This window comes from Penicillium antarcticum (genome assembly GCF_028974205.1).
Source record: "Penicillium antarcticum strain IBT 31339 chromosome Unknown utg000001l_segment0_segment0, whole genome shotgun sequence".
Taxonomy (NCBI): Eukaryota; Fungi; Ascomycota; class Eurotiomycetes; order Eurotiales; family Aspergillaceae; genus Penicillium; species Penicillium antarcticum.
The window spans coordinates 530,873-554,034 of NW_026695299.1; the positions used below are offsets into that span (position 1 = coordinate 530,873).

Consider the following 23,162-nt stretch of genomic DNA (forward strand, 5'->3'; position numbering starts at 1 on the left):
CGTCTTAACAAACTGGAAGCCTTGTCCCTCTGGCGAGAAAAGCTCAAAAGATATGCCAAATAAGCAAATTTTATACGTTTAGAATTAATCGAGCTGCTCTTCCCAAAATGCGAATGACTCGATTGACTTTCACTTGATTGTTGCGGGCGAATCCATGGGAATGTAGTGGTGAGAGCCCCTTGTCTTCGCCACCGAGTCGGACATTGCGCTTCGAGACAAACACATAATTTGAAGCTGCGATCGAATTCAGGTAGCATGGGAGCGATCTTTCAGTGCTTGCATTTAGACATCTATTCGACTCGCGAAAAGTTTTTTTTTTTGCAACATGTTAATCCTATAGAACTCTCAAAATGGGGGAGCGGGTATTTCTTAAGGCCTGTGCGTTAGTGATGCCCTTACTATGCCAAAGGCTGTCGCCTGCCAAGAAACAATCTTCAAAATATTTGAGGTAGCATACACCGCGCTGCCGTGTGAAATCGTTAAAAAGCAGTATCGGCCGTAATTTGATCATTGGTCGGTCGATTCCTATGGAGGAGGTATAGTTTACTACACAACCCACAAAACGACATATCGACAGCACTTCCACCAAACATAGCCAAGGAAACACAAAACGGATCCTATCACGCGCGTAGGAAATGGAATGGGTCAAGCAACAGAGCGGCCAAATTGGGCATTACCACTATATTTCCATCAACTGGCCCCTCAATATGTTTCCCGAGGAAATGCTGGATCAAAAAAGATCCAAGTAGATACATCCGGCCCGGGGGAAGCTAGGTTTCAGTCAGCTCCTGCTTGTACACGGTTGTCTTCATTGAGCCGTTTCGAGAAGATATCCGTTCTTCGAGCTCAGATGGTAATACTGATAGGTGTGCACGAAACAGCTTGACTCAATCTCTTCAGCTTGGGCCAGCCTCGTATCTTTAAAATATAAATTTTAGTCAAAATTTGACTTGTATTTACTAACTTTACTAATGGTAGCCGGGAGTTCTTGATAGGGAACGTGATCTTGTAATTTCCCTTCTTTCCCTGCGGAACTTGTGTACTCTGTGCTTGAGCCAACAGATCCGATACCAAAGTCATCGGGGCAAATGCCAGATCCAAAGGTGGACGGTGAACTTTGAGCACTGAAGCCGTCGATGTACCTACTAGCCGCTCTGTTTCCTTCTCAACGGCAGTGATACGATTCATTGCGCTCGAAAAGAGTAAAAATAACAGGATCATGCAACTGATGTAGTTTTCATCGGAGATTTGACTTCGCCCATTTGACGGCTTCTTTGCTTGTAAAGCTGTGCCGAGACTTTGCTCAATCAATCTGTTTTCAGAAGCCATGACCTGGCTGTCACAGATACCGCGAGCTTTCACTTGCACCGTGGGTGTGGTACCCATTGTGCATAAACTGACCTTACTGCACCGGACTAGCAACCTTCAATAGTGATTGAATGCGATATACTAACTGAAAAGAGTTCTTAATTTGGCAGTACATTATAATGCCACCCCGGCCAGCATTGTCAATTTGTGAGGCTACTTGTAAAGTTGCGGGCCCTTTAGAATCAATGGGATGAGGACCGCTCTGACAGGCAGCAAAATTGGACGGTGTGTAGCCTCACTATGGGAATGGCAATGGTCATACCAGCCTAAAGCCAACACCTAGAAAATGTGGCGTATATGCTCAAAGCACGACCCAGCTTACATTGGATTGACGATGACGATCTTCACCATCTTTACTCCTTCCACTGCCATTCAGCTAGGGAGCGTCCATGTTCTAACTCCATGCTCAGACTCGCTTGGACCACTGGAAAGCAGCCGGGACTTGAAATATTACGCGCGGAGTTCAAAATTTCTTCGGGTTGTCGGTTCATCCCTACAACGCTAAGTGCACGGCGAACTGCACCGTCTCTCTGCTGTGGCTGATGTGTAAAATACATAGCATCAATTCTGATATGCTATTCAATTGTTGTGGAAAAAGCTTCAGTTATGGGTTTAACTTCGTCTAGGTCTTAGGTCATTCCGTTCTCTTTCATCCTGAACCTCGCTCAACCGGTTATGCTGAATGCTCTTGATAGGGTCAAAGACACAAAGCTCTCAAAGGGTTAAAGCCATCGAAGTGAAGACTGCCGAACAGAAGAGACCTTCCACTGCTGCTTCCACTCCTGCTCCTCGGCTCGGGACTTGTCAAGAGCCCCTCGTAATGAAACGATAGCTCGAAGCAGGTGCGGATTACTAGAAGGGCTGTTTACGGGGTTGAAATGATACTGCAGAGCCAGACTTTGGGTTGCGTCTATGGTGGCACTGACGAATTGATGGAAGCTCTCAAAACACTTGGAATAGAAATCGTTTTCAAGCCCCCTGTTGACTATGTTGTTGAATTCGTTCGGCCTTTAACTCGAAGATCGACATTTGGGGTTGCGTTTTGGATTTTCTCTGTCGCGGCCGCGTGGTTTCCAAGGCCATAGTAGACGGACGTCTCGGCTCTCTGAAACAGAGGTTGAGCTCGAGATTTGCTGGCTTTTTAAGAACGAAAAATCCATTTCATGGTGAAAGCAGCCGATTAGTGTTCTAGAATATGTTCTAAACGGCTTTCCTCATAATCTCACCACCGTTGACAGCCCATCGGAATCATAAAGACTATCTGTGATCAAGTTGAACACCGAGGCGAGCCTCCGGATGCAACGAGAAATTAAGTGTTTTGATGAACGACGAAAACTGTTTCGCGCCAGGTCCAGGAACGCGTTGAACATTGCGTAACTGAAGATTGAGTGAGAACAAGGTCAATTGCTGACAATGCGCCTGAATAGCCGGGTTTGTAAGTCTATCAACGATACTAAATCACTCGGCCAGTAGTCGTACGGCATGTGGAAACTTGTAAGGGGTAGAGAACAAGAAAATTATGGGATGAACGCGTCCAGGGCGCAAATGTTATGTAGTCGGATAGTAAGCTTCAAAATCTAGGTGTCGCCCATGTCTACATCTGACTTCGCTTAAGCGAATGAGACAATCGTGCTTATAGAGGGTAGATTGAGAAATAACGCGACAAGCCTAACCGAACAACCAAAGAGTAGAAAAAACAGCCGCGCAAATAGCTTCGGACTTCAATCCATAAAGGGTTCTCGAGCAGCCAAAAAGGGGCCTTCAAGCTCGGACACTCAATTCAAGGTACTAGGCGAAACCAAACCCGTGTGAGAATGCGATGCGACCGCTCAGCGCGTCGGGTGAACCGGCCCGTCATGATTCAAGCAGCGACGTAAATGTGTTCGGCAACCAAGCTTGCTAAAGACCGGAATGTGGTGTTGGGGTTTGACAGGACTTGAACACTGATCTGTACACCGAATTCCTTGAACAGCCAAGTTTGCAGCTCCACCCCGATCATGGAGTCCACCTCATGCCGCGCGACCGAGACTCCGTCCATTTGGAACTTGTCAGGTGCTTCAGCAGCAAGAGTACTCGATGCCTCACGCAGCGGGCCGAAGCGAGCATCTTGAGACCAGTATGCATCGGACATGTCTACTGCCGATGCCTTCATGACCGCCATGATAGCCAGTGGCTCGAGGCCTTACACGAGTCGGGCATCCTCGATCGGAGAAATGCTCTGGTTGTCGGATGACGGTTTGGCCCTACCCACGGTGCTTCGGATAATGGCAGCTTTCATGGCCACGAGCATCTCGCGCTCATCTATCCCAAATGGATTCTTTCGCGTGAGAGAGTCCGCAATCGCCACGTTCTCTGCCACCACTCCCACATCTTCGATCATGGGAAGGGCAATGGAAGAGCCTGCCAGACCCCGCTTGCGCCGGCAGAGAGCCAGGGAGTCCAAATAGCTGTTGCCGGCGCAGTAGTTGGCCTAACCGGGATTACCGAGGACTGCAGAAAAACTGCTGGTCATGATGAAAAAACTCAAGGGCGGTAGAGCCAAGCGCTTTATCTAGAGCCAAAGCCACCTGCATCTTGGGCTTGAGAACTGCGTGATACTGCTCGATTGTCATACCTTCATACAATCCGTCCTGCGAGGTGTCAGTCAAAGTAACCTTGCTAGTATGAATCGCCCGGCAGCAGATGCTGACTGACCTGAAGGACCATGGCCACGTCAATGACTCCGCTATTCGGCCTGGTGGAGGATACATCTGCAATAACGCGCGTGACAGCCGTCTCATCGCTTGCGTCAACGCAGAAGACGCCGACCGAGGCACCCGATTCCTCGAGACGCTTCACGACGCCGGCGGCTTCGGCGTTGGCGGTTCCGGACCGCGAAAGGAATACGAAATCCCGACAGCCTCTGTCTAGCATCCAAGTGGTCAAGCTGCGCCCAAGGCCTCCAAGACACCCGACCAGTTACCTAGGTTGAGTACCTAGGAAGTGTTGAGAAACAAACTCTCAAACAATCAATTGGTTATGCCCGCACTAGTCTTTACAGTACTGTGATAATCACTTTCCTACCTGTACTTTTGTCAAGCCTTATCTGACCAGTAAATCTCCCAATGTCTCTAGAAAATGGCCTTCAGCGGCTAATTTATCCTACACAAAAGTACTTGTCCTCGCCTGCTAAGAAGTAGATATATATATATATATATCTAAACGTATGAAACCTCGGAACCTTGGAGACACCTGCATGTGAAGGCTTTCTTAATGTAATTGCATTTCCCGCATATTTTTTAGGGTAATTGAGAATTTTAATTCCAAGGTTTTTCGGTCATGCAGGGTTTGATGCTATTCCTGCATATCAGCTGTATACACAGAATCCTTCCGGGATCTACTGGATAGGCACTCCGTCCCTAGAAAATTGGAGCCTCATTACTAGCAACCTTGGAAGATGGGGCCGGCCCCATCGCCCGCATACCCACTACCAGTGAGCCAGTGGCACCTACGTATTACACAGTAGCTCTGTTTTCACTAAACCGGAATTGCCTATCAAATCCCTGGAAGCGAGTTGGGCTAGGGCTGCCAAACTGCAAATCTCAAAAATATGGTGCTGCAGCATATGACACATGCATCGACTTGAATGCCACCCACCTGGACATTCTCGCGCAACTTTCCTTTTTTTTTTTTTTTTTAAAATCCATCTCTTTTCTTTGATATTCCCTTTCGTTTTGGAGAGGCCTTTGTTGCAAATGGGTTTCCAAGGTTCTTGTGCGGTACCAAATCCTGTGTGTGCTAGGACTAGAGCTCTTCGCTATAGAACAAACATAATGCCAGTCCACCTTTGTAATAAATATTGCTTCTATAGCCTTTTCAATCTAATTCCCAAGTCAAGATGCTTAGGTGGGACATTGTTGGATCACGCTCTTATGAATTCTGGCTACTTCTGCGACACTACCTACGGCAGGCTCAGGATTAAGCTGTCTACTCAGGCATATAGTAGTATCACATTTCACTTCAAAAAAGGTGTTCCTGACGATCTGCACGAAGTTGAATGGCGTCGCAGTCTAGAGGGACTAGGTTTGTGTAGTTTGGCAGTGACGGGTCACCTGCCGCTGCGGTCTTATACGGAAACGCATTAGACTGTGGCGTCAGATATGGCCCGTCCGCGCTCCCCTATAGGGAGGCAATGTGTGTTTATTTTAAAGATTTCTATATACAGAAAGAAGGTGGGTGGGACAGAATGAGTCTTGACGGCGTGAGAGATGACAAGCTACCGACGGAGATGGGCAGCTGACTCCCGTGAGGCAACCCCAATAAAACTACTTCCCCTAAAGATGCTATGTTCGGGCCGAACTTTGCATCAAACGCCACCGAGGCCGAGGCCCGAGTCCCTGGGAATATCATTTTGTTCCAAGTTGATGATATCTAATCCTAGGCCATCAAATTGACGTACTCAAATGGCCCTACCATTAAGATATATTATTCTTCTAGAGGAAGCATTGTTCAAGGACATAATCTCAACTTGAAATTCTTCTCACTCATAGGGAAAAAACCAATCATAACCACTATGGACGCAATCAAGGTGATCGGTCCTAGAACCGTGGAGATCCAGGGCGTGCCGTTGCCGAGGTTGCGAGATGACTATGTCTTGTGCAAAGTAAACCAAGTCGCAATAAATCCGACTGACTGGTGAGACGCCCTTATGGTCTCCATAATGCCAATACTGACTGTCTACATGCCCACAGGAAGCACATAGACTTCGCTCCAGCGCCCGGAGCTACATCAGGATGTGACTTTGCCGGTGTAGTTGAACAGGTGGGGCCTGCCGTCACCAAGAATTGGAAAAAGGGAGATCGTATTGCAGCCTTTGTCCACGGTTGTAACGCGACTGAAATCGAGGACGGATGCTTTGCCGGTGGGCTTCAGTACCACTAACATTCTGAATAAATGCTGGCAGGCTTGACTTGAAAGGGTTTGCCGTCGCCAAAGGAGACTTGCAAATGAAGATCCCCGACAATTTGAATGACGAACAGGCGGCCACACTGGGTGTCGGAGTAACTACAGTGGGCCAGGCACTGTATCAGACCCTAGGATTGCCGCTTCCACACTCCAGCCCTTGTGGAGTTCTATTGTTGGTCTATGGGGGCAGTACGGCTACAGGAAGTCTCGCAATTCAATCCGCCGCATTGTGAGGAATCCCGAAGTTACAGACTCAACCTGAACGTGCTAACAAGATGACCCAGGTCTGGCTATGAAGTCATCACGACTTGTTCACCTCGCAATATTCCGTTCGTCCAAAAAACTTGGAGCGGGCAAAGCGTTCAACTACAAAGATCCCGCTTGTGGTGCAAACGTAGGACTGCTCATTGCCCCCTTATCACCTATCCAATAAGCCCCAAAAACTGATCTTGTATTCTGCAGATTCGCAAGTACACAAGCGATGGGCTTAGGTTTGCTTTTAATTGCATTTCGGATGACAACTTAGCAAAAATATGCTGTGAGGCGATATCATCCGGCGGAGGGAAGATGTGCTCTCTTAACCCCACGACAATTCCGCGGACAGACGTGGAGAATATTCGCACGCTTGCTTACACCGCCAACAACGAGGAATTCGCCATGGGAGACTCCTTGATTTCTGCAAAACCGGATGATCTGGAGTTTGGCAAGATGTGGGTCGTTATTCCTGAGTTGAAAGCTACAGTTGCTGATAAGTTGGTACAGGTTCTGGGAGCGAGCAACGAACTTGTTTGCCCAGAATAAGGTCATCACGCATCCAACCATGGCTTGCACGGGTGGCTTGAAGGGCGTTCTGCAGGGCATCAATCAACTTCGAGAGGGAAAAGTGAGTAGGAAGAAGCTAGTGTATAGTCTAGATTCGTGAAAATGGCAGGTGCTTAGACCCCATAGTATGACGTTAGCAGAATCCCCGACGCTAAATGCTTGTATATAATGGCAATTTCCTCTCTGAGTACTTACTTTATTTTTGATGGATTCACCATATACAGGAAAAATGGGGAAAGGGGAAAAGAGCAAAAAAAGACAAAGACAATCTTTCCACGCTAGGAACTGGACCTACAACTTGCCAGTGGGCATGGGGCAGCGGCCCTACGTCAGGGGGACACCGCCGTAGCAGGGCTCACCACCATAACCGTTAGGCCATGGAAGGATTATTAAAATATACGCCTTTTCATTGAACTCTATAGGTTTATGGCCTTGCAGTACCTACAAGGACAGACTCTGGCTAGAGTCGAGTTTATCTAGCACCTTGAAAATGAAGTTTTCTCACATACCTACCTAGTCGTATATTCACTCGCTGTATCGTTTTATTGTTTAAGAGCACGCTCGTTCCAAGTTTTGCAAGGTTCCAGGCCTCCTGGGCGGAGAACTTATACAAGATAGCAATGTTTTATTTCTGAGATCTGATTGAAGAACCTTGGATTGACATATTGCGCGTATCAGACCAAAAAGTGGGGAAAAAAACCCGCTCGGCTGCATTGAATGCTTGGTTTGCCCAGCAGCAGCATTTTGGCTTTATTGATCAGACCCATGATATTTGCATAACAATTGTCAGCCCTAAGGGTAATAAGAAACCAGATATTGCTAAACTCTTATTGGCCAGATCGATCTCAGGCTGTCTGTGAAGTATAAAGCGGGGGGATACGAGCGTGAATATGGCCTAATTGGGAGAAATCCATATTGCACGTCGAACTATCACATGACGGGCTTTGATTGCTATCTACTTGCTCCTCTGCCTTGTTTTGACTCATCCTAACCGATGTATGCAGTGTTTCCATGCATTTTACGACAAAGGGATATGTTGTGTGTTCAAAAGGCGACATTGTTTGCCTTCGCGAAACTCTCGATATCCCTGCACAGTGCCATCCTACCCCTGGCAAATCAACATGATGAGCTCGGAGGACCAATCCCCCCTAATCTCAAAGAAGCCACTTAGCATCTGTCCGAGCCATGCATGACCGGCTATGGATAGCACTAACTATGTAATGCTCGGCCCTCACAAGCGCTGACAGTCCGCTTCATGAAGCCGAGGAGAAAGAGATTCAATATATTTGTAGGAGAATCCAAAATAATCACATTTCAAGGTTGAAGACCGTGGTCTGACGCACTCTGCAAAATATTCATCTTTCAAATATGGCCTCGCTGGCGTTCCCTTCTATGGCTAAAAAGGCAACCCTGTCTGACGGCACCTTGTATGGCTATGTCGCTCACCCCTCGTCCAGAGCTGGTGGGATCACATCTCTGCTGCTCCATGGCTATCCCAGTTCTTGCTATGACTGGCGTCATCAAATCAAGCGGCTGTCAGCCGCAGGTTATGGGGTGATTGCTCCAGACTTGCTTGGTTATGGCGACACAGACAAGCCGACCGATCAAACCTCGTATCGCTTGAATTCCATGTCGTTCCATATGGCCGAGATACTAGATATCGAGAATGTCGAGCGTTGTGTTGCCTTGGGTCACGACTGGTCAGTTCATGGATGTCTGAGGCGCACTTGGTGTCTTTCCTTTGTCTTTCTTTTCACTCAACATTTTGACATAGGGGCTGCGGCTTGCTTTCCCGTCTGGTCACATATATCCCTGATCGCTTGGTGGGAATTGTTCCCACCTCAGTCGGGTACATACAGCCTGGTATGGACTGGGACATTGGTATGGTAACTCGACCGCGACTATTCGCAACTCATCTAATTTGCCTTTTGGTGCAGATGTATTCAACGCACATACCGAGGACCTCTTCGGATATCCAACGTATGGATATTGGCCGTGGCACAATACTGATGACGCTGTTGGGGATTGTGATGAGCATGTAAGTCTCGCGTCACTATTTACTCAAAGTCCTGCTAATGACAAGTACTTCGTTAGCCAGCTTCAGTTTTTACACTCATCTATGCAGCCAATCCAGAGGACTGGAAAATCAATCTGGCTCCTCGAGGCGCCGCAGCTCAGTACGTCAAGGCCGGGAGAACTGACTTGCTGCCGTGATGGTATATTCTAGAAGAGTACACCATCAGAGACCGTATCCTGGCCCAGGGATACCGGGGCCCTATGAACTGGTACAAAGCCGCAATGCGCGGCGTCAACCGCATCGATGAAGCCGAAGTCCCAGAAGCGGACAGACGATGTCATCTACCCACGCTCCTCATCGTAGGTGAAAAGGACTATGTCACGAAGGCAGACGTAAACATTGCTGTTACCAAGCGATGGGCACACGATCTGCGAGTGGAGAATTTTGACTCCGGATATTGGGTTCAGCTGGAGCGACCGGACGAGCTGCATCGAGTACTGGAAGATTTTGCTCTGGAGTTAACTAGTCGCCTATCATCATAGACAATAATTGGTTCAAAGACTCGTCAACTGAAGAGATTATCACCTGCGTTCCACTTTTGGAAATATATTGTCTCGTACACCATTCGAATCTTGCCGGGATGACAGGCGTACCCCTGACTCTGGCTTCCAGATACCACTTTTCATTAACTACTACGCGCCTGTTTTAACAAATTGAACACTTAGCGCGCTTACATCCAACCCTTTAGAACCTGGCTCAACAGATGCTCACATGCCGGCAGCCTACATCCTGAAGCTACCGTTCAAATGCGATATCATGCAACGAATCGACGCATTTAAGGCCCGAGGTTTCTTTCATGTCATCGAAAGACTAAAAACAGAACTCGGTTAGATTGAGAGTGATGGAATAGCAAAGGGCGCTGTCGGATTTAGTTCAGGTATGGAATCTGGGCCAGAGGACTTTGATAATGTTTTTGTCGGGCTCTAGAATGCCTTTTTATCTATTTCTGACATTCTATAAAAGAACTTATCCACAAGCACCATTGCGCTTTTCACGACCTGTGACACACGATTGGGATATTTATTTACTGTAAGTTATGTTTTGCATTTCCTCTAATGTTGAAGGGATTTTGTGTTGTTTTACTAATGTTCAACCAAAACTGGTTCCAATACACAATTCGATGGTTGAGCTGTATCTACACATTTTTTTCAAGAATACCCGAGCTACTGCTAACCCATTTTCCTCCTTGGGCTTCAAAAAACAATTCTTTGCCTCACATAAGGCAAAATAAACAAAAAGAAACGACCAATGCAGGATTCGAACCTACGATCTCCCGCACCGGAAACGGATGCCTTACCACTAGGCCAATTGGCCAACCACGATGGATTGTTATGTAAGAGCTTCGCGGCTAATGATATATAAAGGAGAACCAAAACTTCGACAGCCAATGCATGTCGTTGACATTGTACAACCGTCTATCAGCATATTGTCAATATTATTGGAGAAAAATAGAACAATGCCACGTTTTAGATGTATGGGCTTTTCATGAGGCAGGAGTTGCCTACGACACGTTCGATACTCTGCCATGTAAGTCGGTCCTACAGATGTTTGACCCTGTGATCAGATATAGTAGTCCTTTAGCACACTCCGAGACTATGTGCCTCTGTGCATCACTAATGGGAATATTTTCCGGTCCAATTTACTATGTTGCCTATTTTCCCTGGGGTTATCCCTCGTACTGTCATTATGCCTCAGTCGGGGTTATATATATATCACCGGAAGCAATATTAGGGTTGTACCACGTGGTAATAGTCAGCAAATTAAAGAAAAGCAACAGAAGAGACAAAGGAAGGAACCGGAGATAAGGGAAGTAGGCAAATTGAAAAGTATCTAAAAGCTTGAAACTCATAGTTCCAAGCGAAATTTTATAGTCTCACTTGATAAGTATCATATCAGAGGAAATTCATTATTTGTCAAGGTCAAGCTATCCTAGTTGCTGAATAAACTATAGGCCAAAAAAAAGGTTGATCATGATCATGCCCTAGTTCAGAAGCACAGCACCTGCAAGTATACCACCCATAACCAACATCGGTGCATTAGTTTTGACGGCAATGTTGCCTGACGTGGTAGCACTGGCAGTAGCACTAGCACTCCCACTACCACCACCAGAAGTCCGAGAGTTTGACGCGGTTTCACTAGTCGACTCAGTCGAAGAACCAGTCGTCTCAGCCATAGTGTCAGCCGTAGTCCCAGTGGCACCAGTAGATCCAGAACCGGCTACAGTCAGGGTGACCGGGTAAACCTCAAAGTCAAACAAATCATCAGGAACATTCATAGTATCTGAATCGGTGGTAGTGGAACTGCGGTATTCATACGAGTCTGTGTATGAACAGTGAGCAGCTGTCGGAGATGGGGAGCCGGTCAAAGTGCAGGCAGAGCTCGAGTAACTATGAGGTATTATTAGCATTTCCTTGTTTTCCTTCGTGATATAACGTTATGCATTGATTACCCGATGAATCCATTGGGGTTTGTGGTTATAAGTTCATAGGCTGTTTTCAATGGGAGTTAGATCTACCATGTCGATATCATTCGAAATGAATATGACTATACGTACTGTTAGTCGCGACAATCAAAGTGATCGGGGGTTCAAGTGTTGGGCAATGGCTGCTTGCGGGACAGTGCGGCTCAATATGGTAGGTTGTGGTTTCACTATTCTGGACTGGAAGTTAGCATTGGTATAGAGTCAGGGGGGCGAAGGACCACCTACTTCTGCCACAAACTCGCCCTGCCATTCGTCGAAATAGTTTCCGGAGCTCGAATAACCCACCCAAGGAATCGTCTACCGGTTGTCAGATTGTAAGTTTCAAGTTTCGAGGAACGCGACATACAACAGCATAATCTGCTAGGCCAAGGGAGGCAAATCCGAGTGAGGCCAACGCGCAGAACAGGGACTGCGACAACATATTAGTCAAAGATATACTTATATCTTGGCATAAAACAAAAGGTGAAATTGGAAAGACTTTGCAGAACCCCTAAAAGGAGACTGAGGAGCCGCTAACAGTTGGGGGCCAAACACCGCACCCGGAGGGGTTTAGTGGAAATATTTCTGGCTTAGGGCTAGCCTGTACCAGAAAAACACGGCGTCGACTCTGAAAGCCACAAGATCTATTATGTTAGGCCCGGTAGAAAAGAGAAAATTTTACAACAGGGGTCATAAGCCCCCTTACACCCTACATGACTGACACCTCATTTCAAACAGCAAGCCGATACACACAGAAATGGGCGAAAAAGAGGCGAAAAAAGAGAGATCAAAGCTCGTGTTGAGGGCTTTGTTTATACATCTCCGATACTTTATCAATGGCACTGTACACCATTATGACACTTGCCGGATGTACGTGTTCCCACAAAGAAGCTATCTATATGTTGTCTATCTAAATATAAATCAATCAATAACACTTTTCTTATCAGCCCAACTAGGCTGAATCATCCGACAAACAGCCTCATAATCCTGAAAACGCAGCGAATCCTCAGGCAAACCAGCCGTAGTCCAGAACATAGTCCAGTTACTATCAGCCAGCTTCCAAGTACCAGACGAGCGCTCAAAGTACCACTTGTTAACAGGATTGTCCTTACGACTACGCCAGCAAACCCCATTGGGGAAGCAAGTGCGCACCATCGCATTAAACACCACGTCGGCGACACCGCCTGCACCCTGGCTTCGCTTTAGCACGGCGAATTTATCCAGGTACGGCACCATGCGGGCGGCGCTTGCTTCGCTGCCGTCGTCCACTACACCTGGTGGTGTTTCCCAGGTTAGGATTGCACCGCCTTCGTATTCGCCTGCGACGATTATACCTGCGATACGGTCATTGACTCGTTCGAGGTAGTTCTGGACGTCGAGTTTGCGGTCGAAGGAGTCTTCGATTAGGTGGACTAGTCGAGGGAGGTCGATTGTTGGGTCGTTTAGTTGGAGTCTGGGGTGAGAGTTTGCTGTCCATGTTTGCACGTGTGGGTTTGGGAGGATTGTAAGGGGCATGCCGCGCTTTACGAAGGTTGTGTGGGATGTGAATGGGCTGACTGTGATTGTTTTACCGTTGCTAGAGGCACTGCGTCGACCTGGGGGTAGAGAGGAGGAGAGGAGAGGTTTGTCGGTGAGGAGGTTGTGGATTAGGGGGTTGCGCTGTCGACGGGTTCCAACGGCTGAGAGGTCTGATGCGGCCATTGAGGGAGCTCGGGCCGAGTGGGATACCTCTTGTGGCGATGTGATGATGCCTGATGAGGCTGATGGTAGCATTGCCAGTGCTTGTTGGGCCAGTCGGAGGTTCTCGAGATGACCATCGAGTACCTTCTGCATTGCCTCGGCGCCGGGGAATTGGTCGGATTGCCCTGGTGAGACGATCTCTCGGTTGACAAACTTTGAAAAAGGATTGCTTTCCAAGATTGGATATGTGGCTTCGGTGTTGACCTGCCTGGCGGGATCGCGGTCGTTTCCAGATACAGTCTGTCGTGCCTGGGAAAGCTCATCTACAATTTGATCAAACTCTTGCTCCATATTGATAAAGACATGGGATGACTGTGGACCATTAAGTGCAGGGATTCCCCCAAGAGCATCAAGAACGATGACACGGTCTAAAGAGACTTCTTTTTGAAGAGCAGTGGTTCTCTCAGCCGTGACTGCCGGATCCTCGTCCGGGTGTGGGTTTGAGGAAAGCCCGGCAAACTCTTTAGTCAATGCAAGCGCAGCATCATTGGCAGAAATTGGAACGGCACGAGGGTTGTCTTCTGTATAAGCGATCGGCGGGACAAGAACTACATGGCCATCCCGCAGAGCACTCAGAAGCACTTTTCGAGATAGCACAGTGGGCGGACCAGTACCCTGCTCATCGATGGTCAATGCAGAGTCCAATCGGAAAGATTTCGAGTCGGGCTGCTCATCAACTGCAGCTGATATCCGATTTGCCTGGTCGATAGCTGTTTGGCGCACGGCAGCGAAGCTATCCAGCCTTCCGGGGTCGACAACTACACAGCATGCCATTCCCAGGCGCACAAGCTGCGACAGGGTCTTCGCCACGCCATCGATAACGGAATCATCGAGCGATTGTGGTGTGGTGATTTTGATCAGGGCCAGGTGTAGCCTTTCCGGCAATTCCTGTCCTCGTGGAGTAGGCGTGGTATCCTGGCGGAACACAGGACTGTCGTATACAGCTCTAGAAGCACCATAGAATGAACCCAGATTCACACCGGAGGGAAGCGATGCCGATAATGGCTCATTCGGAGGCTCAGTAGGTGATTTTTGGGCGGACTTGGTAGGGCTGGCTTTGAGCCGAGCTAGGTAGGACTTAGCTTCGCGCTTGGTGGATGCGGAGCTCAGCAAGCTAAGGAAGAATTCCTGCGCCAAACAAAAGTCAGTACACCGGAATATTTACATAACAAGAACTCATTCACCTACCCGATCAAGCAATTTCTCCTTCGCTCGGCGACCTAAGCGGTCCTGGCTCTCACTGCTGCCCGAGAATTCGGCGATTTGACCTCGGAGATTGAGAGACTGTGCCGGGCGCACCGAGGTGGGGTCAGGACGAGCGACATGTTGCTGCACCCGAGTCAGTCATTGCCATTCATTGGCAGTGAATCTATAATCACTCACTGTCAACGAGGACTTTGCTGTCCGAGACCAATTCAATGTACGCGAACTCATAGCTAGGAACCCTGTTCGCTCTGTCAAGGAGCTCAGAGGAGTTTCACTACCAGTAAGCAAGCATATAGAGAGCTGGAGGAAGTGAAGCGGAGTGACTCAAAACGAAAATAATATGGAATGACGCCTCGGGTTGTTCACCGCCTGTCGATCATCACCAAAGATTGATAAGAGCCATTTCTGTCCACCATATCCACTATAGATGCCCGAGGCTTTATTAGGCATGTGTTTGTAGTTTTTAGAAGATCCATAGAGGATATTTGGCATTTTTTAGCCTGAAATAATTGCACTCAATAGTAGTTCTCAAGGGCCATACATCTTTGGTCAATTTGCGCCTATGATATATACCCAGGTACTTGTGAGAGAAGGATACCCTATCATCTAATGAGATTTAAATTCCATATAGCTTATACTCCGTAGAGGTCATGTTAAGCAGGCTCACAGAGCGCTCTGGTCATAAAAGGCGGTAAAGGATTCTGCTGGATTAGCCCGGCGGTCCTCACGCAAGAGGAATACTTTGTACAAACTAGACAACGACATTTTAGTTTACTTCCTTTATCGAGTGCACTCAATGTCATTGTATTAGTCATGATGCTCAGGACAACAAGTTTCGCTCGAAGAAGGAGCCGCTGATTGTCAGTAGGCGAGACCATTTCATTTGAAGATACGGCGTGTATATCTGAAGCATTATCGTCGACCTTGCCTTATTGGAAGGGAGCCTCTGTCTTCTCTATGGTATCCATAGTTGAGTCTGATCACATCCAAGTCAAGGGGACTGGGGGATATGATCATATATAGTCATAGTCGTGAATAAATCTATGGACATCATGGAATCCATTCAATCCAAGTATCAAGGTATAATCAAGTTGGGATTGCCTCGTGGGGGTTCGTTGAAAGGCTTTCTCTTTCCCATTAACATATATTCAGGATGATATGCAAGAGTGGCACTCACGCAGGACATGGCCCTAACTAGCACAGAAACCAATAATTTCTTATGCTTAGCGGTCTTGGGTCCGTGATATTCGAACTTAGGCGAGCTCTAGATGTGACTTTGTCTCACTTTGTGCCTATAGCCCTATATCGTGCCATTTCTCACTGTCGCGGGTTGAGTTTGATCGACTCAGATGGAACGCACTGGTGGCCAATATGACGTAGAATAGGGCGAGACGGGACTCAGAAGCTTTTTTCCAGATCGAGATGTCAGTGGAGGCTTACTTGGCACACCGTAAGAGGAGGCGTGGCAGGATTTCTGACTTCGGAAAAACCTTGTCTGGGGTCTTATGACATGATATTCAAAATAACGAAAGAGGACAGCTGTATCGTCAAACAATTTGAGATCTATCCCACCTCTGAGTGTCAGAGAGGGCATCAATGTGGCCTTTATTAACACCAGCTGGATCTTGTTATTTCTACCGCAGTGGGAAGCCATTTCGTACCGAAAGACTTTGGAGGCAGCCTGCTATTGTCTTTGAATTGATAGAAGGACAATTGGAGGACAATCTGGGGCTAAACTGGTACTCTGACCCCGATTTTATCTATAGAGCAAATTCAATAGGGAAAATGATAACCATGGCCTCAGACAACTAGAGTTTCTGTCTGGGAAGCTTTCTTTCCCTATTAGACTGCGGCATTGGTTACAAACAATATTTTGGTATACTTAGGACGATGTAGATCGTTAAATCGCAGATGGACGGGCCGCAAAAGGCTACCCAAATCGTTAGCTATCAAACGCAAGCCAAGTCCACTATTCTTGACAAATATATAGGTGAAATGAGCCTGGGCTAATTCAGGGTGTGTTGATTAATGTAATTGTACATTTTAGTGGGGGTATACAAACTCATGGCCTGTGAATGTATAACTGGCCTAATCCCTGCAGCTGTCTAATCCCAAATCACAAATCATTTGGAAAGTTGCATCTTACATGGCAAAGAGTCTCTGGCATACATAAACTAACAGGGAATGGTCAAACCAAATTTCGTCATCCTTTACTACAGATGAAATGTTCAGACTTCGTATTGATCTACATGTACACCCCGGAGTTGACCCCTCCTAACCCTTCCAAGTGCTCCTGCATGAGCACAGCCATGTCCAAAGCTTATGCATCCATGTCCAGGATGCCAGTGGACCCGAGAATTTAAAGTGACACTAGAGTTGCATATATAAATATGGGGGACCAGACCGCTTTGGGGCAAAGGTCACGGTACCGAGGGGGTACTTCGTTAGAGACGCAGAAACCGGGCGGGAACGTGGTATTGCTAGGTTTCTGTACTTGGACCCCCCGCCACTCTAAAGTTCCTTCCGTTTCACTTTGCCCTTTTGATCAGTTTCTCAATTTTGAATACCTTCAGATCGAAGTAAGTGGACGTTATTTCCGGACATCTCTTTCCCTTCATTCCATGCGGCCCCCATGCGGCCCCCATGCGGCCCGGTCGCACCCCTCCTTGCGCACAGCACAAGTGCGTCGCAAATTCTTATCTGCAACACTTTGGCCTCAAACCCCCTTTCAAGCCAGACAAATACATCTTCTCACCGCGCTACTTAGTGTTATTGCCCTTTGTGGTCAAATCACTTGCATTAGACTAATCCCCACTGTTCTAGATTGATCCTCCCTTCGATCTCCATCCGCGCCACCAAGCCGGGCCCTGCCAATCGATCGTGGGCTAGTCTAGTACCCTGCAAATTTCGATTCCAGCCGTCATTCTATTCTTTAGATCGCTTTCCAATTGTCCGCCATGTCCGACCAAAGCGAGTACCCCTCTGAGTCCATTGGATCCGACAACGGACTGCGGCCACTTTCGAATGTGGACGATTTGTCCCTAGGAAACCCTAGCAACAACGACCTGTCTCGCATTATGAACCGTGCCGGTATCGCATTGGCCAATGGCTTCCCCCTCGACGATGATGAGGACGAAGAGGATGTGGACGAGGATTACGTCTCCGTCGACCAGGACGACGCAAATGATTTCCCATACTGGTTCCGCCGCCCGCCTACCCACCACCGCACCAAGCTGGATGAACTGCACCCATTCGTTCAGTTGCTGTCTGTCTCAAATGTTGAAGACTGTATCACAGTTGAAAATGCTTTCCCGGAACAAGAGCGTTGCTCGCGTGACAAGGTACGATTGCCCCTGCAGACTGCTGCAAAGCCACAATATCGAAATAGATCATGCCATTTATGAGATATGGATGAATTTTAGGATTTGATACTAGCGCACAAGAAAACTGGAGACCCCGCTAACCTGTTCCTTTGTTAGTTCATTTATCGTCTCACCAGATGCCCTGAGCTTAGCCTGGGTCTCTTCACTCTCCCTCTTCTCGGAGAAGGCGAGCCCAAGCCCCGCCCAACACTTGTTGGGCATATCATCGCCACTCGCACTTCGGAGCCGCTTGTGACAGATAGTTCTATGCGCCTTCCCGCCAACTGGCAAAACGAGCGTTGGTCCTTTGAGAATGACCAGGCTGTTGGCCACGAAGAAGGTGGTAGCACCATTGCCATCCACTCTTTGGCTGTTGAGCCAGAGCACCAGGGCAAGCAAGTCGGAAGCACCCTGATGAAGTCTTATATTCATCGCATCCGGGAGGCCCAGATTGCCGATCGTATCGCGATTATCGCACACGATCACCTGGTTCCCTTCTATGAGTCGTTTGGCTTTGAGTCCCGCGGTCCCAGCAAGTGCCAGTTCGGTGGCGGTGGCTGGGTTGATTTGGTACGTTATCTAAGAAAAACCAAATAATCCAATTGAAACTAACCTTGAATAGATCCTGGAGTTTGGCCCCGAGCCGCAGGAGTAGTTATGTGGTTTTTATTTTGCATCTTTACGGCGTGGACCGTGTCAGGCCACTGTTGGATTTTTTTTTTTTTGGTTTTATCATGCCCCTCTTACGCAAGTTCATGTCCGTTGGGTTGTGGGTTCGAGAGAAAAGCAATGGAGTTTGGGGTGGGATTATGGCCATTCAATTCAGTTCTATGGATGGGATAGGAAAGGGCTTCCCGACCCAAGGCTTGTTTATGTAGCATAGTCACAATGCGATGTACGTGATCATAGCCTGCGTTGAGTAATTACCAGAAATCTAGGTAATTGTCCACTTGGATATCGCATTAAATAGCTGCTTGAATACTTAATCAACTTTCTTCTGTAAAAGTCGATCTCTGGACGCATCACGTGTTCGCCTTTCAGCGGCCATCCAATCCCAATCCCCGCATTTGTCTCCCGCCCGGCAGAAAAGGATTGCCAACAATTTTTTTCGCGGAGAAAAACCCACTCTATCAACACCCATTCACCTCGGGATATCTTCAAAGGTCATTACTCGTCTGACTTTTGATTGTGCCCATCATGAAGACCACGTGGAAGGATGTGCGTTTCCCATTTCTCGTCCTCCTCGTTTTGCTCCGCTAATGAGTACACCGCTTGATTAGATTGCGCCAGTTCCCACACACCAGGAGTTCCTGGATATTGTCCTGAGTCGGACTCAGAGACAGTTGCCCACACAGATTCGTGCTGGTTTCAAGATCAGCCGTATCAGAGGTACGATCCCTAGGATTTTTTGGTCCGACATGGAGGAAACGGCAAATTGCAGAAAAAAAGTTATCGCGGTTATCGATAAAGCAACGCTGACCGAATTTTTTTCCCTTCAGGTTTCTACACCCGAAAGGTCAAGTATACCCAGGAGACTTTCTGTGAGAAGTTCCAGGCTATTCTCGATGGATTCCCTCGTCTGCAGGATATCCATCCTTTCCGTAAGTTTTTGATTCTTCCGTGGCGATGTTCGGGCGGGGTTTAACATCCACCAGACAAGGATTTGATGAACACTCTCTACGATGCCGACCACTTCCGTATCGCTCTCGGCCAGGTTTCCACCGCCAAGCACCTGATTGAAACCGTTTCTCGCGATTACGTCCGTCTTATCAAGTATGCGCAGTCTCTGTTCCAGTGCAAGCAGCTCAAGCGCGCTGCGCTCGGTCGTATGGCCACCATTTGTCGTCGTCTCAAGGACCCCCTCGTCTACCTGGAGCAGGTCCGCCAGCACTTGGGTCGTCTGCCCTCCATCGACCCCAACACTCGTACTCTCCTGATTTGTGGATACCCCAACGTTGGAAAGTCGAGCTTCCTGCGTAACATCACCCGCGCAGATGTCGATGTTCAGCCCTATGCTTTCACCACCAAGAGTCTGTTTGTTGGTCACTTCGATTACAAGTACCTCCGTTTTCAAGCCATTGATACCCCCGGAATTCTGGACCACCCCCTTGAGGAGATGAACACCATTGAAATGCAATCCATCACCGCTGTTGCCCATTTGCGTTCCGCTATTCTCTACTTCATGGATCTTTCCGAGCAGTGTGGTTACTCCGTCGGTGACCAGATCAAGCTCTTCCACAGCATCAAGCCTCTTTTCGCCAACAAGATTGTGTACATTGTTATCAACAAGATCGATGTGCGCCGTCCCGAGGACCTGGAGCCTGAGTACCAGGAGCAGCTCCAGGAGATCCTCAAGGCTGAGGATGTCGAGATGCTGCAGGCTTCTTGCACTACCACCGAGGGTGTGACCGCTGTCAAGAACGCCGCCTGTGACAAGCTCCTCGCTGAGCGTGTTGCACAGAAGCTCAAGTCTGGCTCTACCAGCGCCACCCCCGGTGGCCGTCTCGGTGACGTTCTGTCCCGTATTCACGTTGCCCAGCCCATGGGTGGTGTCCGTGAATCCTTCATCCCAGATGCCGTCAAGGATCTCAAGAAGTACGACAAGAACGATCCCAACCGCCGGAGACTGGAGCGCGACCTCGAGGAGGAGAACGGTGGTGCTGGTGTCTACAGCTTCGACATGCAGCGCGACTACACCTTGGCCGACAAGGAGTGGAACCACGACAAGATTCCCGAGGTGTGGAACGGCAAGAACATTTACGATTTCGTGGACCCCGATATCGAGACCAAGCTCGCTGCCCTCGAGGACGAAGAAGAGAAGCTCGAAGCCGATGGTTACTACGAGTCGGACGAGAGCGTGGAAGACGCCGAAGACGCCGACAACCGCATGAAGGCCGATCTGATCCGCGAGAAGCGCGTGCTCCTCCGCAACGAAGCCAAGAACCGCAAGTCGCTCAAGAACCGCGCCCAAATCCCCCGCAGCGCCAAGGCCAAGAAGCTCTCCCAGATGGAGAAGGGTCTCGACTCGGCCGGCTACGATGTCGATGCCGCCAGCTCCCGCGCCCGCAACCAGAGCCAGGCCCCCCGTGGCCGCACCTCTACCCGCGAGGCCAACGACGACGACGCCATGGACGTTGACAGCCCTCACCAAGCCCTTGCCCGCGCCAAGAGCCGCGCTCGCAGCACACCTGCCACCAACCGTCGTCTCGATGGTGTTACTACATTCGGTAATCGTGACAAGGCTGAGCGTCTGGCCAAGCTGGGCCAGAAGAAGATGAACCGCATGGCCCGTGCCGGTGAGGCCGATCGTCACACAACCGCCTCTCTCGCCAAGCACTTGGTATGTACCCCCTGTAATCCCGTTTCACATTTAACACAGCTAATAATGTTTTACAGTTCTCCGGAAAGCGTGGTATGGGCAAGACGGACCGTCGTTAAACCCAGCTCTGCGTATGCAGAAACGAGACCCATTCTTAATCATTGTCCATTGGTTTCGATGCCGGGTGCAAAATGGTGTTGGGCGTTTATTTTCTTGATTTTTCCCCCTTATCTTTTCTCCATTTGTTCTGAAGAAATGTTCATTTGACATGCATTTTGTTTCCACGACTGTTCACGGATGATTCGTTTGTCCGGTCTGATGTTCCATTTTGTGGGAGTCTTTCTCCTAGTCAATAGCACAGAAAAGTTCTTGACTTGATGATCTCGCATATACCAATCCAGATGAACCTTATGGTAATTGATTGATGGTGTCGGTAGTTTCGCTTTCACATTGCCCGTACTAAAGTTAACCCAAAGCTTCCGACCCCGAGCCTTGTAATCTTGCCCAGGCGCCTAGGTGGCCAGGTGGCCAGGGCGTCTCAACAGGTGGACCCTGGACTTACATGTGCTCACCGGTTGTCTTGAAGAGTTTCACAACGGCGTGCCCCAGATGGGTTTCTCAACCCGCATCCCACTGCTACAGGTGCATCATAAGATCCCCAGATCCAGATCCAGATCAGAACCTCCATACTGGATGTGACCATCAGTGACCGTCAGTGATCATGTTAGCTGATACTGATACTAATACTGATAACCGATGGACACTCGCTGGCAACGTACAACACCCATCATACGATGTTATCTGCGTCACCTGTTAAAAGCAGGAAAGATGTAGCACAACACTCCCGAAGAGGAGTGTCATCCCACAGAGTAGACATGTGATACAGAACCTTGGAAGAGGCAAAGCAAACCGGCACTCTTATCTGGGGTGACTCTTATCCGGGGTGAAGGTTGAAGAGCGAAAGTTGAGAAAGATAAGAGGAAAGGAAATATGGTCAAACAAGACCGGGGATGGCAAGGTCACCTGTTTCTCTGCAGGGTTCAATTCTGCCATGAGCACCTCTCCAACCCAACCCTACGCAACGGCACGGACATGACAGACTACCGATGCAGGATGACGGCATCCTCTAAGCAGTATGGAGCATGGAGTACAGGATGGAGATGAAGTATGGAGTAAAGCGCGATTTTTCGGCTAATGGGTTGAAGACAATGGGATGTGATCATCTATGGAGATATGTTTCATACATGTTTTGTACGGGGGACAGTGGACAGCTGTACAGCTATACAGAGTCAGTTAGGTTCATAGAAATTCCTGATTTCCTATTAGGGAAGTTGGATGTAAATCCACACGTCATTAGATGTTCGCAGAGATTGGGTTTATTTGGTTTAATTTATGTTAATTTTTCTTTTGTACTTTACTTGGAATGAAATTGAATTGGATTGAGTTAGTTTGTGATTTGTTAATTTCGTTTCCTTGTTTGCCAATTTGCCAGTTGCCTTGCCAATGTGTTGTACCAAGTGCCAATGTCTTAATGCCAATGTACCAAGATACCAAGGTATGGACCTTGGAACGGTGCTTCTAGATCGTGATGACAGCATTGGTTTGAGTTTTTTTTTTTTTTGTCTGTACAGACGAACGGATTTACGTTATCTTGGCTGTACACACTTTTTTGCAAATATGCATGAACTTCTGTACTACTGCACAGACTTTTGTCCCGACCTCTCCCGAGATAATCATGATACTGTACAAATCCCAACAACTACGTCGGCAGAGAAATGCGAGGCGATTGGACCTATTACCTGCAAACTAAACTGAAGCAGAATGACCCACTCATAATTTTATTGGACTAGACTTTCGAACAGT

General features: G+C 48.2%; 9 protein-coding genes across 9 annotated transcripts; 4 read left to right on the top strand and 5 right to left on the bottom strand.

The window, feature by feature from the left end:
- Positions 1-896: 896 nt before the first annotated feature.
- On the bottom strand, positions 897-1,386 carry N7508_000211 (uncharacterized protein; the record flags this gene model as incomplete). The annotated part of the gene is made up of 2 exons (XM_058458296.1): positions 897-918; positions 965-1,386. The coding sequence occupies 2 exons, from the start codon at positions 1,384-1,386 to the stop codon at positions 897-899; spliced, it is 444 nt and encodes a 147-aa protein (XP_058324518.1).
- A 1,843-nt stretch (positions 1,387-3,229) lies between these two features.
- On the bottom strand, positions 3,230-3,529 carry N7508_000212 (uncharacterized protein; the record flags this gene model as incomplete). Its single annotated transcript, XM_058458297.1, has 1 exon — positions 3,230-3,529. One exon carries the CDS (start codon positions 3,527-3,529, stop codon positions 3,230-3,232), a length of 300 nt encoding a protein of 99 aa, XP_058324519.1.
- A 21-nt stretch (positions 3,530-3,550) lies between these two features.
- On the bottom strand, positions 3,551-4,281 carry N7508_000213 (ketoreductase domain-containing protein; the record flags this gene model as incomplete). The annotated part of the gene is made up of 3 exons (XM_058458298.1): positions 3,551-3,815; positions 3,892-3,998; positions 4,063-4,281. 3 exons carry the CDS (start codon positions 4,279-4,281, stop codon positions 3,551-3,553), a joined length of 591 nt encoding a protein of 196 aa, XP_058324520.1.
- A 1,618-nt stretch (positions 4,282-5,899) lies between these two features.
- N7508_000214 (zinc-binding alcohol dehydrogenase family protein) lies at positions 5,900-7,234 on the top strand (the record flags this gene model as incomplete). Its single annotated transcript, XM_058458299.1, has 6 exons — positions 5,900-6,042; positions 6,099-6,268; positions 6,325-6,501; positions 6,588-6,706; positions 6,775-7,022; positions 7,075-7,234. Coding segments are annotated over 6 exons (1,017 nt in total), but the record flags the coding sequence as incomplete, so codon positions are not given.
- A 1,268-nt stretch (positions 7,235-8,502) lies between these two features.
- Positions 8,503-9,693, top strand: N7508_000215 (alpha/beta fold hydrolase; the record flags this gene model as incomplete). The annotated part of the gene is made up of 5 exons (XM_058458300.1): positions 8,503-8,834; positions 8,909-9,015; positions 9,072-9,172; positions 9,233-9,311; positions 9,362-9,693. 5 exons carry the CDS (start codon positions 8,503-8,505, stop codon positions 9,691-9,693), a joined length of 951 nt encoding a protein of 316 aa, XP_058324522.1.
- A 1,499-nt stretch (positions 9,694-11,192) lies between these two features.
- Positions 11,193-12,114, bottom strand: N7508_000216 (uncharacterized protein; the record flags this gene model as incomplete). Its single annotated transcript, XM_058458301.1, has 5 exons — positions 11,193-11,598; positions 11,661-11,700; positions 11,766-11,865; positions 11,919-11,990; positions 12,040-12,114. 5 exons carry the CDS (start codon positions 12,112-12,114, stop codon positions 11,193-11,195), a joined length of 693 nt encoding a protein of 230 aa, XP_058324523.1.
- Positions 12,115-12,593: 479 nt separating this feature from the next.
- arg2 (acetyl-CoA:L-glutamate N-acetyltransferase) lies at positions 12,594-14,846 on the bottom strand (the record flags this gene model as incomplete). The annotated part of the gene is made up of 3 exons (XM_058458302.1): positions 12,594-14,540; positions 14,601-14,741; positions 14,796-14,846. The coding sequence occupies 3 exons, from the start codon at positions 14,844-14,846 to the stop codon at positions 12,594-12,596; spliced, it is 2,139 nt and encodes a 712-aa protein (XP_058324524.1).
- A 2,729-nt stretch (positions 14,847-17,575) lies between these two features.
- N7508_000218 (polyamine acetyltransferase) lies at positions 17,576-18,635 on the top strand (the record flags this gene model as incomplete). The annotated part of the gene is made up of 3 exons (XM_058458303.1): positions 17,576-17,959; positions 18,098-18,550; positions 18,603-18,635. 3 exons carry the CDS (start codon positions 17,576-17,578, stop codon positions 18,633-18,635), a joined length of 870 nt encoding a protein of 289 aa, XP_058324525.1.
- Positions 18,636-19,177: 542 nt separating this feature from the next.
- N7508_000219 (putative GTPase NOG1) lies at positions 19,178-21,418 on the top strand (the record flags this gene model as incomplete). The annotated part of the gene is made up of 5 exons (XM_058458304.1): positions 19,178-19,198; positions 19,261-19,369; positions 19,480-19,581; positions 19,636-21,320; positions 21,377-21,418. 5 exons carry the CDS (start codon positions 19,178-19,180, stop codon positions 21,416-21,418), a joined length of 1,959 nt encoding a protein of 652 aa, XP_058324526.1.
- Positions 21,419-23,162: the final 1,744 nt, after the last annotated feature.